We start from the raw sequence: 16,276 nt of genomic DNA, 5'->3' as shown, positions 1-16,276 counted from the left end.
AAACCAGTAACCGAATGAAATAATTTCTTCTTTTAATACTAGAGCACTTTTGGCTTTAATCCCCCTTTTCATAAAAAATATGCTGCTGGAATACCTTGGATATTAGAAATCCTATCCCAAACTTCTGCCTCCATAACATTCTAAGCCAGGCAGCATCCTGGCAGCACTCGTTGCCTGGTGGGGTCGAAGCCAGAGCTCCATCGTAACTCAGCTGCTGGGCCCAGCAAACAGAGACAAACTTTGCTTCTGAACTAACTGTAGAGTCTTTAGAATGGAGGCTTTTCTGGAATTGGTCTGAAATTGAAATAGACCTTCCATGAGAGTCCTAAGCCAGAACAATTCTGATTAAATTCCAAAAGCAGTGCCTTCCTACATGAGGAAAAACAACCATTTCCATGTATGTATGTGATACCAAAAAACATATGATAGAGAAACCTGTGTAGTCATCTCAGATGGACTCTCAGTGACTTGCTTTATGACCTCAGTTAAGTGAACTTGGACTTTAATATCAACTTTAACATAATAAAAATAAAATACTAACTACTTTCATGTATTGAATATGTGTGACTTTGTTATTAAATATTGGGGTAAATAAAATTAAAGTTAGTGTATTTTATGCACAGATAAATGCATAATATTTTATTTTTCTTCTCTAAATTAACTTTAGATTCAAATGTACCAGTTGTCCAGGCTCCTTCATGACTATCACAGAGATCTCTACAATCATCTTGAAGAAAATGAAATCAGCCCCAGTCTTTATGCTGCCCCCTGGTTCCTCACATTGTTTGCCTCTCAGTTTCCACTAGGATTTGTAGCCAGAGTTTTTGGTAAGAGATGCCTATGATCAAATGGTACAATGTTGTTAATCCAAGGAATATCCCTCTCCCCAGTGTGGTGCCTGATTGTTTTATCGTGTGTTATACAGAATAGCAAATTGCTATGGAATTTAATAAATTTGCCTGGCTCTTTTCTGAGAGTAGTTTGAAATCATATTGGTCTTAAATGAAATTGAAATTAAAGGGAAAGAAGAATTGGATCCTGTATTTGAGTAACCTGTGAAGAAGTTTTTTTTTAATCCAAACTAAGGACTTACTATGTATCATTTTCCAGATTTTTTTATACACATGCTTCTTAGCTCAGTTTTTATTTTTGTTTTTACTTCCCCATTACCTCCTTCAACACTAATTCAAAACAGAGAGAAACATGTTTTCTGGTTGAGTCAACGGACGTAACTTATATCAGTGTGATTTCTAATGACAGTCTGATTTTGTTAATAGGGTAACTGAAATTCCTGTTTTGTTGCTTAAGTGACTCTCCTTCCATGCCAGTGCAGTGCTGGCATCAGTCTCTAAGACTGGGTGGCTCAGGGTAACAGCACTAAACATGGCCAGTAAGGCGTGGGGCTAGTTACTGAGTTCCTTCTGCTTCATCACATTGTTAGGCACCAAGAATAAAAAGAGAGTATGACATGGTTCATGCATCTTTTGGGGGCCCTTAAATCCATTCAAAAGTCTTTAGTTATGTTTATCTAATCCATTATTTAAAAAGCAAACAAATAAAAAATAAATAAAAACAACTCTTTATTAGAGGTTTGTTCTTAAAGATGTTTAGGACCTCTGTGACCCCAGAAAGAGCTCCTACAATTTTTACATTCTGCTTATCTTGTATCCATGGTGATATTTGTAACTTTGCCTTTGCTAAATTGGAGCTCTTTGTCAAATTGTATTTGGCCCAATTGTAGATTATTACCAGTATTAGAAAAAAAAAAATGAGTGAAAATGGAATACAACGAAAATATCAGAGGATATCAAATGGTAAGGAAAATGTTTGGATAAGCTTCAGTTTTGAAGATATATGTGTAATATGTACACATGCACCAGATTACAGTATATAGTTTCTTTCTTATTGGGGGCTGTGGTTTAAAAAGTTAAACAGTGCATTAGTGTAATATGGTCTTTGGACAAAGTGCAGCAAAAGAGAAAAATGAAGATGTGCAGAATCAAATGTTCACCAAATTTCTCTTCTTTATTGAAATACTTGATTGCTTCTCTCCAGTTTAGTTTTTGGGTAGGGGTTGGGTTCCTATTTTTGGGTCTTTTAAAATCCTCTCATTCATTTTATATATATATTCTTCTTAGGATCTATATATATTTTTTCTTCTCAGAATAATTTACCAAACCAAAATGATAAAACAATGTTTGAAAGCATCTCTCTTTGACTTACCCTTGGGAATGTGATATCAGAGCTCAAGAAACAAACCTCCTCAGGTCTTTTTTTTTTTTTGCAATGAAAATATGACTGATGCTGTCAGCTCTGCAGTAGCTGCTCAGTCCTTTTCTTTGAATTTAGTAGAGAATAGACATAGTCAGGAAAGGGAAAGATGCATGAGCCAAAGTCACAGTTCCCTGTTTTCTAAGGACTCCCTTGCTTATTACATATTACTGATTCCAGAGTGGCAAAGATTGAACCTTTCATATAGAAATATCTGGTACTTTCAAAACTATTGCCTGTTTGTATTTGTTAGGAAGCAGAGTTCAAAGTTAGGGTAGGTTTTCTTTTTTTTTTCTTTTTCACTTCTGACTTAGGTTATATATTACTTTTGATTTTTCTTTTAAAGTTTTTTTTTTTTTAATTTCCTGCTCTAATATAGGTTTAATTGTATGTGGATGGTGCATTTACTTTTTTATTATGGTAATAAGAATTTAAATAGTACTAATTGGTTATGCTGATTTGTTTTTGTAATAGTCTTGGGAAGCAAAATTGAAGTATCAGTTGAATAAACATCTTTAGGTTTACCTAGTCTCCACTAAATTTGCCACTAAAAATTATAAATACATAGGGGCACCTGGGTGGCTCAGTTGGTTAAGCATCCAACTTCAGCTTAGGTCATGATCTCACAGTCCGTGGGTTTGAGCCCCGCCTTGGGCTCTGTGCTGACATCTTGGAGCCTGGAGCCTGCTTCAGATTCTGTGTCTCCCTCTCTCTCTGCCCCTCCCCGCTCATGCTTTGTCTGTCTCTCTCTCAAAAATAAACAGACATTTAAAAATAAATAATAAAAATTATAAATACGTAGACAAAGAGATATATAATTAACCTTTTTCTCTGGCCTTATCTGACATTCCTAAAGAAGTAAGAAGAATAGTTAAACATCTGTTTGTTGGTTTCAGTCATATATATTTTTTTAACCTAGGTGATTTTGACCATATTCTTTTGTAGAATATTCCGTGATTCCACTGCATTAAAAACAACACCACCACAAGAAACACAAAAATGCATTAACACAAAGAGTGTACTTTTTACAATAGTGGATGCATAATTTTGATCATGAAAATCGTATGTCTTTTTTTTTAGATATTATTTTTCTTCAGGGAACTGAAGTTATATTTAAGGTTGCGCTTAGTCTGCTGAGCAGCCAGGAGACACTTATAATGGAATGTGAGAACTTTGAAAGTATTGTCGAGTTTCTTAAAACCACGCTACCTGATATGAATACATCTGAAATGGAAAAAATTATTACCCAGGTATGATTAAAATGATAAAGGCAAGATATAAGATCACTCAGCAGTTTCTCTACTAAATATATATTAAAAATGCTTTAGTATAAAGACTTAGATTTGCTTGATAGATTTTTTTTTTTATTTCATCAGATTTATTTTATTTGGAAGTGAGATTATTGTGAAGTTTCTACATTGTGAAACTGCCTGTGTGGCTATGCACAGGAAAAGTGGTTCAGTGCTACATAAGAAGTGTTTGGTGAATCTCAATTTAGACCAATGGTAAGACTGAAGACAGAGCTGACACAGTTAGGAAGACTGACTAAATAAATAAGTAAATAAATAAAATAAAAATGAGACTTACTTAAATATATAAGGAGTACATGGGGGTGCCTGGGTGGCTCAGTCGGTTGAGCATCCTACTCTTGATTTTGGCTCAGGTCATGATCTTGCAGTCGTGAGATCGAGCCCCATGTAGGGCTCTGCACTGGGCATGGGGCCTGCTTGGGATTCTTTCTCTCCCTCTTCCTCAGCCCCTCACCCCCTTTCTTTCTCGAAAAAAAAAAAAAGTAAGATGTATAAGGAGTACATGTGGCAAGAGCCTAGGCTTTGGAATTAGTATTGGACTTACGTCAGCCTCTAGCTTTTTTATTAGTTGGTAGGCTTGTACACATCTCCCTAATCTTCTGAACCCTAGTATTCTTCTCAAATAGGTCAATACTGATCTGAGAGGTTTTACGAAGCTTAAATGAGACTTCATGTATTAATTAGGGTCCCTTGCAGGAAATGGTCTTTAATGATTCAAACAAAGCTACCAACTTACAGAGGTTTAGGCAGGGTTAAGAGAACCAAGTATGGCTGTCCAGGTGCTCAGGAGCTAGTGACAGAGGGAAGCTGTTGATATTCTGGTGTTGAGGGGGCAGAGGAAGGATCTGATAGTGTTTTTAGGCCCAGTGAGTGCTGGAACTATGCAGGAGGAGTTTCTGGAGCTTTTGTACTTTTGGTGAGCCAGGCAAGGAAGCAGCAAGGAAGAAATACAACCTCTCCTCCTCTTTCTGATTTCCTGTAGCTGCTCTCCTGGGCCATACCCAATCAGAAGCAAGCAGAAAAGGAGGTGTGAAAGGGAGATGCAGGTCCCAAGGGTCTTTCTCCCAGGTCCAGCAGAATAGATGAGGGCAGAGAATTGGATCTGGGAAGCAAATGGAGAGTAATCACACCATGTATCTAGTCCTGGCTCTTCACAGGGACTAGGTTAAGTGGTAGTTGTATATTGATGTTACTCAGATGGCATGACCAAGCTTCAGATTTGTAGATAAAGCAGTAATGCTTTATGAGTATTGATAAAGTTTACCACTTTCCTAGAGGCACTTGGGATGGCCAATAAAAGGGTTTAGAGCAAGAGAAAGGGAGTTTGACATCTTGTTCTTGTGCCCTGCCACCTACTAGCTCTGTCACATTGGGCAAATTACAACCTCTCTTTTTCCATACCAATAAATATAGATCCATGCTATCATTTTTAATGGTTGTGCAACAGTCCCTTGTGTCCATGATTTCCCACTAGGTAGGGAAAAACTGATACTTGTTTGAGAGGGATGACCAGGTTGTCTAGACAACCCATTTAAATTCTAATATTTGAGTATCTCTGATCATGGTAGGGTAAATAAATCAGGTTTGTTGTGGTTTCTTTTCTCCCCACAGTGTTAGTGTAGACACCATTGCTTAAATGGCAGCTGCTGCCTCCCTTCCCTTGCAAGTTTAGACTAAGGAGCCATTACCCATCCACTGACTTCTAAGCAAACTGTCTTGCTGTGGGGTGGCGATATGGGAGAGCAGAGGCAGCCCTGATTAAACCCTACAGCTCTGTGCAGTGCTCAGGGAATGCAATTATGAAGATTCTCTGTGTGGTAGAATATGAGATGCATAGAAGCCTACAAGGATTAGCAAATGGATGAAGACATTTAGTGTAAGACCTGTCTACCCCATTCACAAGTAACTAGAAGTATTTTTGGTTTCTTTATTATAGAAATACCCTATGCAATTTTGCATAGATTATCTCTAACAGAGGTAAGAATCAGCAAAGATTATCTCTCACATAGGTAAGAATTACCCAGTAACTAATGTTGTATCTGGTATGCTACATTTTTGGAGAGTAACTGGATTATGTATATTTTAGTTGCAAAATACCCTTAAACATTAACTTATTCTATCGTCTTGGCCTCATTATGAGAATGTTTCAGTTGTGTAGAAATAATCCATTTGTCATTATATAGACAGTCATATCTGTTTTTCTTCCTTTTGATATGCCATATTATTCTTCGTTAGTAAGCACTTGGAAATCTATGTGAAGTACCCCAGATACACAGACTGTATTTTGGTATCCATACTAAAAGCCAGATGAACCCATTGTGTTTTCATGGCAGGTTTTTGAGATGGACATTTCTAAACAGTTACATGCATATGAGGTGGAATACCACGTGCTGCAGGATGAGCTTCAGGAATCCTCATACGCCTGTGAGGATAGTGAACCTTTGGAAAAGCTGGAGAGGGCCAATAACCAACTGAAAAGACAAAACATGGACCTCCTAGAAAAGTTGCAGGTAAGGATATAAAGATTTGATCAAAAAAGCACTTGACTGCCTCCTCCATGCACAGAACGATATACCAGGAATGGCAGAGATGTGACATAGAGTGAACCATTGCTGACAGAGGGTCTGTGTGGCAGACTGCGTCCAAGTGTTCTGGGGACTACAGATGCCCATATAAACTTCAAAATCACTTGGGAGAGAAATTTTACACTCACAAAATATTAAATGACAATTCTAGGCAGAATCTGGTTAAATACCTATAGGGTGTTGCACATATTTGGCTACATTCAGGGGAGGAGGGGTTGAATATGGGGAATTGGGAGAGCTCTGGAGGCCTTGGGGCTTGAGCTGGACCTGAGGGATTGCTGGGAGAAATGAATGGGGGGGTTGGTATGAATGAGGAAGACGGGGCAGAGCAGCAGAGTAATCTTGGGGTCTAAGGTTTATGTGCGGGAGAGATGGGATGAATGTGATGGAGGCAGAACTGTAGATAACTTTCAGTGTCAAACAGAAGAGCATGGTTTTAATCCTGCTGAGAAGGAAATCTCTCAGGGTTTTTGAACTGTACTTTCAAAAGATCAGTGTGGAAACCTTGATGAGGACACATTTGAATGGGGAGAGAAGGTGTGGAGATCAGCTAGAAATCATTTGCAGAAATGATTTGCAGTGGAAATTGTCTAGAGTAAAACTCAGTGAAATGGAAAGAAAAGGAAGCATTTTCGAGAGAATTGAATGAAAACATGTAACACATAGTCCCTGCCATCAAGTTTACAATTATTTGGGAATATAAAATACTATATATGTATTTATAAATGTATATTTACAAATGCAATAAGCAAGTTAGTATAAACTAATATTCTGCACCTGTAACTTGTATGATAAGTGCTGTATAGCCAAGCCCTGAGGGGCAGGGTTTGAGAGTGATTGGTGGAGGGGAGGTTAGAAGGAGAACCTTCTGAGGGGTGGGGGAAAATGTGTTCAGAGTTGGAGCTTAAGCGTCTCATAGCTCCTTGGTTTCTGTTTACCCCCCATTTTCCAGAATGACACCTGTCCCCAAACTAGAGACCACTAAAACTCTGTTTCTATATGGTGAGTCCCCTGACAAGAATGACTAGGAGAGAAAGCCTTAGAAATGAGGGATCTCTTGGCTGTCTGGGTGGTGCAGTCAGTTAAGCATCCAACTTCAGCTCAGGTCATGATCTCGCAGTTCATGGGTTCGAGCCCCATGTTGGACTCTGTGCTGACAGCTCAGAGCCTGGAGCCTGCTTCAGATTCTGTATCCTCCTCTCTCTTTCTGCCCTTCCTCTGCTTGCTCTGTGTGTCTCTCTTTATCTCAAAATTAACAATAAAAATTTTTTTTAAATGAGGAGTCTCTAGAGTAATTGCTCCAAGAATAGGAACACTGACTTCGTTCACTTCATCTTCCATTAGCCTCTGCCTACAGAAAATTATATGCCTATTCAAAGAAAGAGACAACATTGTCTACTTTAAAAAAGAAAATATTATTACTCGATGCTTCAATGGTGATTAATTGAGCACTTCCTTATTAGGGAAAGTGGGTTTGGACCCATTTTATAATGACTTTTAAAAAAAAAGTTTATTTATTTTGAGAGAGTGCACATGTGCGAGTGGGGGAAGGGCAGAAGGAGAAAGAGAATCCCAAGCAGGCTCTGTGCTGTCAGTATGGAGCCTGATGCAGGGCTCCATCCCGTACAGTGAGATCATGATTTGAGCCAAAATCCAGAGTCAGATGCTTAAATGGCTGAGCCACCCAGACATCCCTATAATGACTTTTATTAATGGTTACAGACTTTTTCTTTTTTTCTTTTTTTGATGTTTATTTATTTTTGAGGGGGGGGGAGAGAGAGAGAGAGAGAGAGAGAGAGAGAGAGAGAGAGAGCATGAGCAGGGGAGGGGCAGAGAGAGAGTGAGTCACAGAATCTGAACCAGGCTCCAGACTCTGAGCTGTCAGCACAGAACCCTACATGGGGCTTGAACTCACGATCCACAAGATGATTACCTAAGCTGAAACTGGATGCTCAACCAACTGAGTCACCCAGGTGGTGCTCCACAGACTTTCTCATTGACAGTTAAATATCATTATCACGTCTTGGTTCCCAAGTTATGTGGGAACCCCTGACACCAATTGAAACTGATAGGATCCAAAGTATGTGTTTAGAAAACGCTATATTTCTAGTCAGAGGGTGAAAAGCCTCTTTTAGCACCTCCAGGAAGCATCAGGAATCTCCTTTTTCTCCTTCATCCAGATCCCACTCACTCCAGTGGCCCCGCCACTGTAGGATGCTGATTTAATACTGCATTTTGGTGTATTCAGTGAAATGAGATGTATTTTGTTGGTACTACAGTTTTATTTTAGAGCAATTGAAAAATATCCATTTCATGAAGGGTTTCAAAGTATTTGTTTCACATACTATTTTATTCATTAAGTAATATGATATGATTGGTTAATACATGTAAGGTCGGGATGCTGGTCTGATGAGGAACCAGAGTCTTCAGATTTTTGATTTGGAAGAATTCGCATTGTTTTTCCTTTCCCCCAAACAGTTAGCCCATGCTAAAATCCAGACCTTGGAATCCAATCTGGAAAACCTTTTGACCAGAGAGACCAAAATGAAGTCTTTAATCCGGACTCTGGAACAAGAGAAAATGGCTTATCAAAAGACAGTGGAGCAGATCCGGAAGCTGCTGCCCACCGATGCGCTCGCCAATTGTGAATTTCTGCTGAGGGACCTCAACTGCAACCCTAACAACAAAGCCAAGACAGGAAACAAGCCATAACTGAAGAAGTGCCCTCTCAGCAGAACATGCTCTCAGAACGGAGAGGAAGGGAAGAGTCTGTGTGCTGCTGGCCCAGCGCTGGACACCAGAGCTGACAGAACCACTTGAGTCTGGTGCTGCACCCGTGTCCTAGCTGGTGGACCTCGGTCTTACTAGAGTACGCCAATCCTAAGCCATTGTACATATGTAGACTGGTTTTTTCTGTTGTTGTTGTTGACTATGTACATACATATAAAATGGACACAAACAGTTCATGCTTTCAGATCAAAAGAGTAGATGTATATTTAGTGAATTTTTTTAAATCAGAACTTCATGAAACCCCCACCAAAGGGAAGTTAAAATGAAATTCCCCTTGGACATATGTGAAATCATTTTGTCTTTGTAGTGAAACAAAGCTTAGAGCATCTTTGTATATTGAAATATACTTGAAAAAAATGAATGTATTTTTTTCTCCAAAGAGCAGCATGTTTCACTCAGTGGTGGAGAGGTAGAAACATTTGTGTAACTTTATGTATATCTGTCTTAAAATCTACTGACATTATGTATATCTGATTGCCAATCATGCTCCTATGGATTTTTCAGGAAGGTGGGGGCCTTCCTCCCCTGCCAGCTTTGTGCCAACTAGCATGTTGTGTCTACATGCATTTTGAGTCAGGCGAGGCATTACTTTGGATGTGTGTTAAGGAGAAAGCAAGACATCATAGTGGAGTCTACCCACCCAGCTCAAGGTGAAAAAGAATGTTGCTAGTTTTCTAGCAAATTAGACCAGCATTATTACTCAAACTAAAAATATCAGGCTTCCAAAATTTAATTTAGGACCTAAATTGTCTAGATCAACTTTCTACTTTTTTAATTTAAATTACTGCTTATAGTTGTGAATGGACTCCCTTTTACTTGGTGCCACAATTGGTGACAAGGATTTGGCATTTTCCCACAAATGGGAACTCCTAATTTAGTTCTCTCTACCTGCAGTGAAAGATATGGAAATGCGATTATAATTGGTTTTCTAAAGATAATATGCTGTATTGACACATTTTTTTTTTTTTTTTTAGCATTTATTTATTTTTGAGACAGAGAGAGACAGAGCATGAACGGGGGAGGGTCAGAGAGAGGGAGACACAGAATCCGAAACAGGCTCCAGGCTCTGAGCTGTCAGCACAGAGCCCGACGCGGGGCTCGAACTCACGGACCGCGAGATCATGACCTGAGCCAAAGTCAGCCGCTTAACCGATTGAGCCACCCAGGAGCCCGTATATTGACACATTTTTTATTGTTGTTGCCAACGGACAGAATCTAATCTCTTGATCATCTTTCCCTTGTATGTGACAGTTTGGGGGAATTGTGAAATGTTTGAGAATAAACTGTTGAAAGCCACTGGAGAGAAGTGACAAGTGGCACCAGGCCCTTTCTAAGATCTACAATTCTGCATTTGAACTCCCAGCTTCCTCAGGCTACAGCTTAATAAGAGGACATTCATGCATGTTGGGTATATGGAAGGAAAGTAATTTTCAGAGCACACCTGCAGTTCTTCATTTGAGATGAGTCTATGATAGTGCCTCTGAAAGTTGATGCAGCATTTTTGCCTCTCCAAACAATATTTATCATCACTGCTTTTTGCAGTACTTATCACAGGTGGATTATCTAGGATAATTTTCTTCAGAGGGGTTTTTTTTATACACAAGCTACAGTATATTATAGAGTAGAGAAAGAGCGAAGCTCTCGAGGTTTGGGAAAACCTTGAAGAGCAGATGATAAACATCTGAACCCCCTGCCTTTACACCATTACTTAGTATAAATGTAATGATTCCTGTTACAGATCAGCATGCCCTCTAATCCAGGCAGTTTTTCTAAAAAAGAAAATAAAGTCTTATTAGGAAAGTTAACGCAGTTTCTAGTTTTAGGAAATGTTGATTCTAGGTACCCTATTAAGTTGGGGTTTTCAGCTGATTTGTTTCTTGGATTCCCCCAAATTTCTCTATTTGTAGGTGAGGTTTTTCCTGTGAGGAATAGGACAGATATCATCTAGTTACTGTCTGGTGATGGAAATTACCTTATGTGTGTTATATACAGGTGGTAGCCAAAGAATCTTTAAATTGGGAAAAGAAACTTTTCCTTTCAGTTCAAAGTTAATTTTACTCTGGATACTCAGAGTGTCATGAGTTGTATTATGTATGGTGTTCAGAGATTTAGGTGTCTTGGATACAGTATTTTTTCCGAAAATGAACTTTCTTTTTCTTTTGTGATTTTTTAAATGTTGCACCAGTTATGCTTTATGTATTGTTACATCTTCATCCGATTAATGTAATGTCTAGTTCATTTCCAATAAATACATTGCTACAGTTTCCTTGGCTTATTGGTTTTACCTTTGTTTGTAGTAGGAAAGATGATACTCTTGGTTAGATTTCTTTACAAAATCTGTATAGGCTGGATTATTGCTACTTAAAATTGGTTCCATGATAATTCTTTTCAGACAACAGGGCGCCTGGGTGGCTCAGTTGGTTAAGCATCTGACTTTGACTCAGGTCATGATCTCATGGTTCGGGAGTTCGAGTCCAGCACCGGTGGAGCTCCAGCCCTGCATCGGATGAGCTCAAGGCCCACTTCAGGTGAGCATGAGCCCTGCTTTGGGTGAGCACGAGCCTTGCATGAAGTGAACACGAGCCCCACTTCAGGTGAGCCCCGCTTCTCTCTCTCTCTGCCCCTCATAGAATTCCCTCTCTCTCTCTCTCCGCGCCCCCGCTTGCTCACTCTCTCCCCCTCTCTCTCGATTAAAAAAAAAAAGAATCAGATAACAAAGGTAATTTATAGAAATATTTATGAAAGTCCATTGTTGGTTACCAATTTTCAACCTCTTTCCCAAAGAAGCCTTTTCTTGAAGAATATAAAAAGAAAAAGACAACCACATTGACAGATTTGCATTCTACCCCTTTTGTTTTCTATGCTCTCTCATAGATAGCAAGGGAGAGAATGAGGATAAGAAAATACAATTTTTTAAAAATTGGATTAGCTTCCAAATAATTAAGAATACTTATTGATGGATATGATTTGAATGTGGTCACATATAATATATATCTTCAGAATATTCTCAAGTATGTTTGTAATCCAGTACAAAGGACACTGGATCTTCTTGTTAACTTTAGGACTAAAATTTTTAGATGTCTTGGATTATTGTAGCCAACTCTTTGAGTGTCCTGTAGGCTTACATAGTACGGTCTCTTATTGTCCATGTTCACTTACCCATTTTATAATCATTTCATCAATTTGTTTTCACTGTGCTAGATTAGGAAATCTGTCATCTGAAGGATTTAGTTCTCTACCACAATATGTCACCCATATTAGCTGTGATATATTGAAAAAGCACTAGATTTAAGGTGAGAAGTTTTAGATCTGCGTCTTGGTTCTGACACTTCTATTTATTCATTTAATAAATAGTTTCTGTAAGCCAAGCTAGATGCTGAGTATTCAGAGGTGGAGAAGATATAGCCCTTGCCCTTGATGTGCTTGCAGTCTAGTGGCAAGGGGACTAATTGAGATGAGAATCATTTCAATCAGCCTGGACAGGAGTGACCAGCAGCATCGGGAGCATGGGGTAAGTGTTGCTTGACCTGAGTCTAGAAGAGCCAGGCATAGGTGACTAGTTTGTGTTACACAAGAGATGAATGAGAAAGGATGGTGTATTTCTCAAATCACAACACATTCCTCTTTTTTTAAAGTTTATTTTGAGAGAGAGGGAGAAAAAGAGCATGGGGGTGGGGGAGAGAGAGAATCCCAAGTAGGCTCTGTGTTGCCACAGCCTTTTCCCCAATCCATGTTTTGTCTCAGATATCCTGGTAATCTCCATCAACACTGCATAGCACAATTGGTGGCATGAAAGAACAGAGTCAGTGTTGATCCTCCTTGATAAAAACAATATAAAGCAATAAAAAAAAAGTTTGGTTTGAACTAAACATTTTATTTACTATCCTATGGGTAAGGTCTATAAATGTCAATACCTGGGCATTCCAATGAGGTATCTCCTAAAACCTCATAAAAAGGGAAACATGAGATTCTTTAAACAGAAATCAAAATCTTTACTCTGTGATCTAATCAAATATATTTGCATAGCTAAAGTTAGGTTAATCAGAAGAGAATTAATTAGTCTTGGAAAGATAGGAGAAAAACAACGAGGCAATTTTGGTAGGTTCAGTGGAGGGAACCCTACCCAAGACCCTGGCAAGCCTGTCCTCATTGTTAAAATGAATACAGGGCATCCTGGCCTCCAGAATCCAAGTGCTCTGGCCCCTTTGACAAGTCTGTCCCTGTTGTGAGATTGATGTGATATCTGGGTTGGAGAGAGGTCTCAAACATCCAATTCATTATGTTCCGTGTGTGTGTGTGTGTGTGTGTGTGTGTGTGTGTGTTCTAATACATGCCTTCAAAGCAGGCTTCCATGTATGATTTAGTTTGCTTCTCTGTCATAGAGGCTAGGTGGGTTGTAAAAGTGCAAATATTCAAGTTCCTGTGATAATCGTGGTTTTCTATATAAATTAAAAATAGGGATTCTGAATTTTAAAAATTGTAAAATACATATAACATAAAATTTACCATTTTAATCATTTTAGATGTACAGTTCAGTGGCATTAAGTATATTCACCTTATGTAACCATCATGAACATCCATCCACGAAATCTTTTCATCTTGCAAAACTGAACCTCCGTACCTATTATAACTCCCCAATCCCCCCCTCCTCCCAGCCACTGATAACTACCATTCTGCATTTGGTCTGTATGAATTCAACTACTCTAGTACCCTACATATGTGGAATCATACAGTACTTGTCTTTTTGTGACTGGCTTATTTTGCTTAGCATAATGTCATCAAGGATCACCCATGTTGTAGCATGTATCAGAATTTCCTTTTTAAGGCTGAATAATATTGCACTGTATGTATATTCCAGATTTTCTTTATTCACTCATCTGTCAGTGGACACTGGGTTGTTTCCACCTTTGGCTTAGGTGAATAATGTAATATGTGTACAAGTATCTCTTTGAGATTCTGATTTTAAACATCAGTCTCAGGAGCTTGGTTTTTGTGAATCCACCCATGAGAAATGAATCTGTGTGGTTTGTGTACTCAAGAAATCAAATTGTTGTTTTCAAGGATGGAGCTAGAGCAAACTCACTAAAATAAATGATATCTTTTGGATTTTTTTTTTTTTTTATTATATGGAAAGAACCCTAGAATGTACAAATGTGATGTTGAGCAAACTGGTTTTCTTAATAATAATGCTGCTGCTGCAAACAGAAGAATATTTTTTTTTCCTAAGAGGTACTAAAATGTTGCTAATATTCAAATTTTCTTTTGTAAAGTAAAAGTGTCATGTCTGATATTGTTTCCCTTCTCAAATTGAGTTGATTTGCAAATTCACAAATGCTACTTTCAATAGAACATGATATTGCTTAGGAATAATAATTTTGTTGAACATACAGCTAATGCTTTATGTTCAGGTGTCCCATGGGGCTTTACAAAATGAAATGAGGGCATTTCCTTTGTTGACTTTCACTAATTTGGCCATATTACATTTTCCTTATACATCTATGTTCTATTTTGTCTGGTCAACAGTTACTCTGAGTACTCCCCATTTCCTAATTTAGCTATTCTGTGGCAAATTTGGTACTTATAGGGAGAGATCACCGTTCACTGTTTAATAAGACTATTAAGGTTTATGTGATTAGATCATTCATTGGTAATTTAATAGTACTTATATTTAAAGTCACAGGGCAAGGCAGGAAGGGATATACCAGTGATGCAAGTGAGTTAATATGCTTGATATTCTTCCCTTTTCTCCTGAAGCTAAGCTTTTTATCAGCCATGTGTGCCCTTGGATAAACTGTCTTAGATATTCAAAGTATCAAAAGAATACATTTTACATGCTGTTTCTCTGAAAGGATTGTGAGGCATAATACTAGTGCAAATTTGGAAAATATACTTGCTTGCAATTGTATCTTTCCATTCCTTTGCTCTTCCTGAGCCCAGAGGAAGCAGGCAAAAGAGTTATTAAGAGCACAATCCCTTGCTTTCAAGATAGTCCCTGTTGCAAACAAAACCCCACTTCCTGAGAGAGTGTACCAATCTTCTGTTTGAAGGACTGTTTGAAGGGATGACAGCTGTGCACTTTTTTTAACCATGCAGGTTAACTTCTCCTGTGACAGGCACAGTCAGAGACAGCATGAGCAAACTCTCATGCTTTTGTAAGCATTTTATTGAGCTGGGCTGTTACGAACCCAAGCTTATTTGTGTACGTGGCAAGTTACATTGGAAGAACTGGGTTCATCCACTGCATTTTTAAACTGATAACCACATGAAGTGTTGGTAGTATCTGTGAGATCCAGTTTTTATGGCTCTGCTCTGTAGCAGAGATACTCGGACTACCTCAGAATTCCCTAAAATTTGTTCCTGGAGAATGTTAGAGCTTCCTAAAGGTAAACGGATTCTACAGGCAAATGAGTTTGAGAGACAATAAAGTAAGCAACATTACAAACAACAATTTAACCTGGCATGGCTCCTCAGGGGGAGCACTGAGTGGGCAAGGAGACCATGTCCCCCAGTGTTTGGAGCACAGGTTCGTCAACATGTGGACCAGCCTGACTCAGTGAGGGCTCCTCTGCTTACTGCTTGTTGACCTGAGGCCAGTGACCAAAGTCATTAAAGCTGAATTTTCTTATCTTTCAAATGATGAGCTTAAACTAGACCTCTAAGGCTCCATTTAGCTGTATAAGATTTCTGGGGTAATTGATTTTTCCACAGCCCCAGATAAATTAAGTAAGGCACATGGAAAGAGAATTCTGGTTCTGCTTTTCAGTTTAACTACTGTAATCCATCTTCATCTCATAGTTGGCTTTGTTTTTTAAAAAATACCATACAACCAATGAGCCAGGTAATATTTTTTACCAACCATTTTCTTCTTTTTCCTTTCCTTATTTCTTTCTCTTTCTTTTCTCTCGCTTGCTTGCTTTCTTCCTTTTCTTTCTTCCTTTCTTTTTCTTTCTTTCTTTCTTTTGTTCTTTCTTTCTGCTACATAGTATAAGTCAAGTTGAAACTGTGTGGTTAGCCTTGTTTTAAAAAAATAGATGAATAAGCCATTTCCCCTCTCTTCATTATGGGTGTTGGCTGTTCTGTCTTCCTGTCAGTGAGAGGAAGCATATTTTTCTTCATATAGACGATTATAAACAGCATACACATTCAATAGTTAAGTTGCAAGATTTTTTTTCAATTCACTCAAAAGACATTTGCAAGATTATTTTTTTTATTCACTCAAAAGACATTTATTAAAAACCACTGTATTCTAGCCAATGTGCTAGTGCTGAGAACACAGTCTAATGGAAAATACAGAGAAGCAATAGAACATTGTGGGATATG

The 16,276-nt window shown here is 38.4% G+C and overlaps 1 protein-coding gene across 2 annotated transcripts in view; it reads left to right on the top strand.

The window, feature by feature from the left end:
• The window catches only part of TBC1D4 (TBC1 domain family member 4), a 186,270-nt gene extending 175,050 nt beyond the window's left edge, over positions 1-11,220 (top strand). For both annotated transcript variants that reach the window (XM_049647466.1, XM_049647467.1), the window contains 4 exons: positions 668-827; positions 3,352-3,521; positions 5,915-6,091; positions 8,645-11,220. In XM_049647466.1, coding sequence (XP_049503423.1) covers positions 668-827; positions 3,352-3,521; positions 5,915-6,091; positions 8,645-8,878 — 741 coding nt within the window. In that variant the 3' untranslated portion in view covers positions 8,879-11,220. The remainder of the gene's footprint in view (positions 1-667; positions 828-3,351; positions 3,522-5,914; positions 6,092-8,644) is intronic.
• Positions 11,221-16,276: the final 5,056 nt, after the last annotated feature.

Source organism: Panthera uncia, assembly GCF_023721935.1.
Source record: "Panthera uncia isolate 11264 chromosome A1 unlocalized genomic scaffold, Puncia_PCG_1.0 HiC_scaffold_16, whole genome shotgun sequence".
NCBI lineage: Eukaryota > Metazoa > Chordata > Mammalia > Carnivora > Felidae > Panthera > Panthera uncia.
The sequence above is the reverse complement of the archived record's forward strand: the minus strand, read 5'-3'. Positions and strand labels throughout refer to the sequence as shown.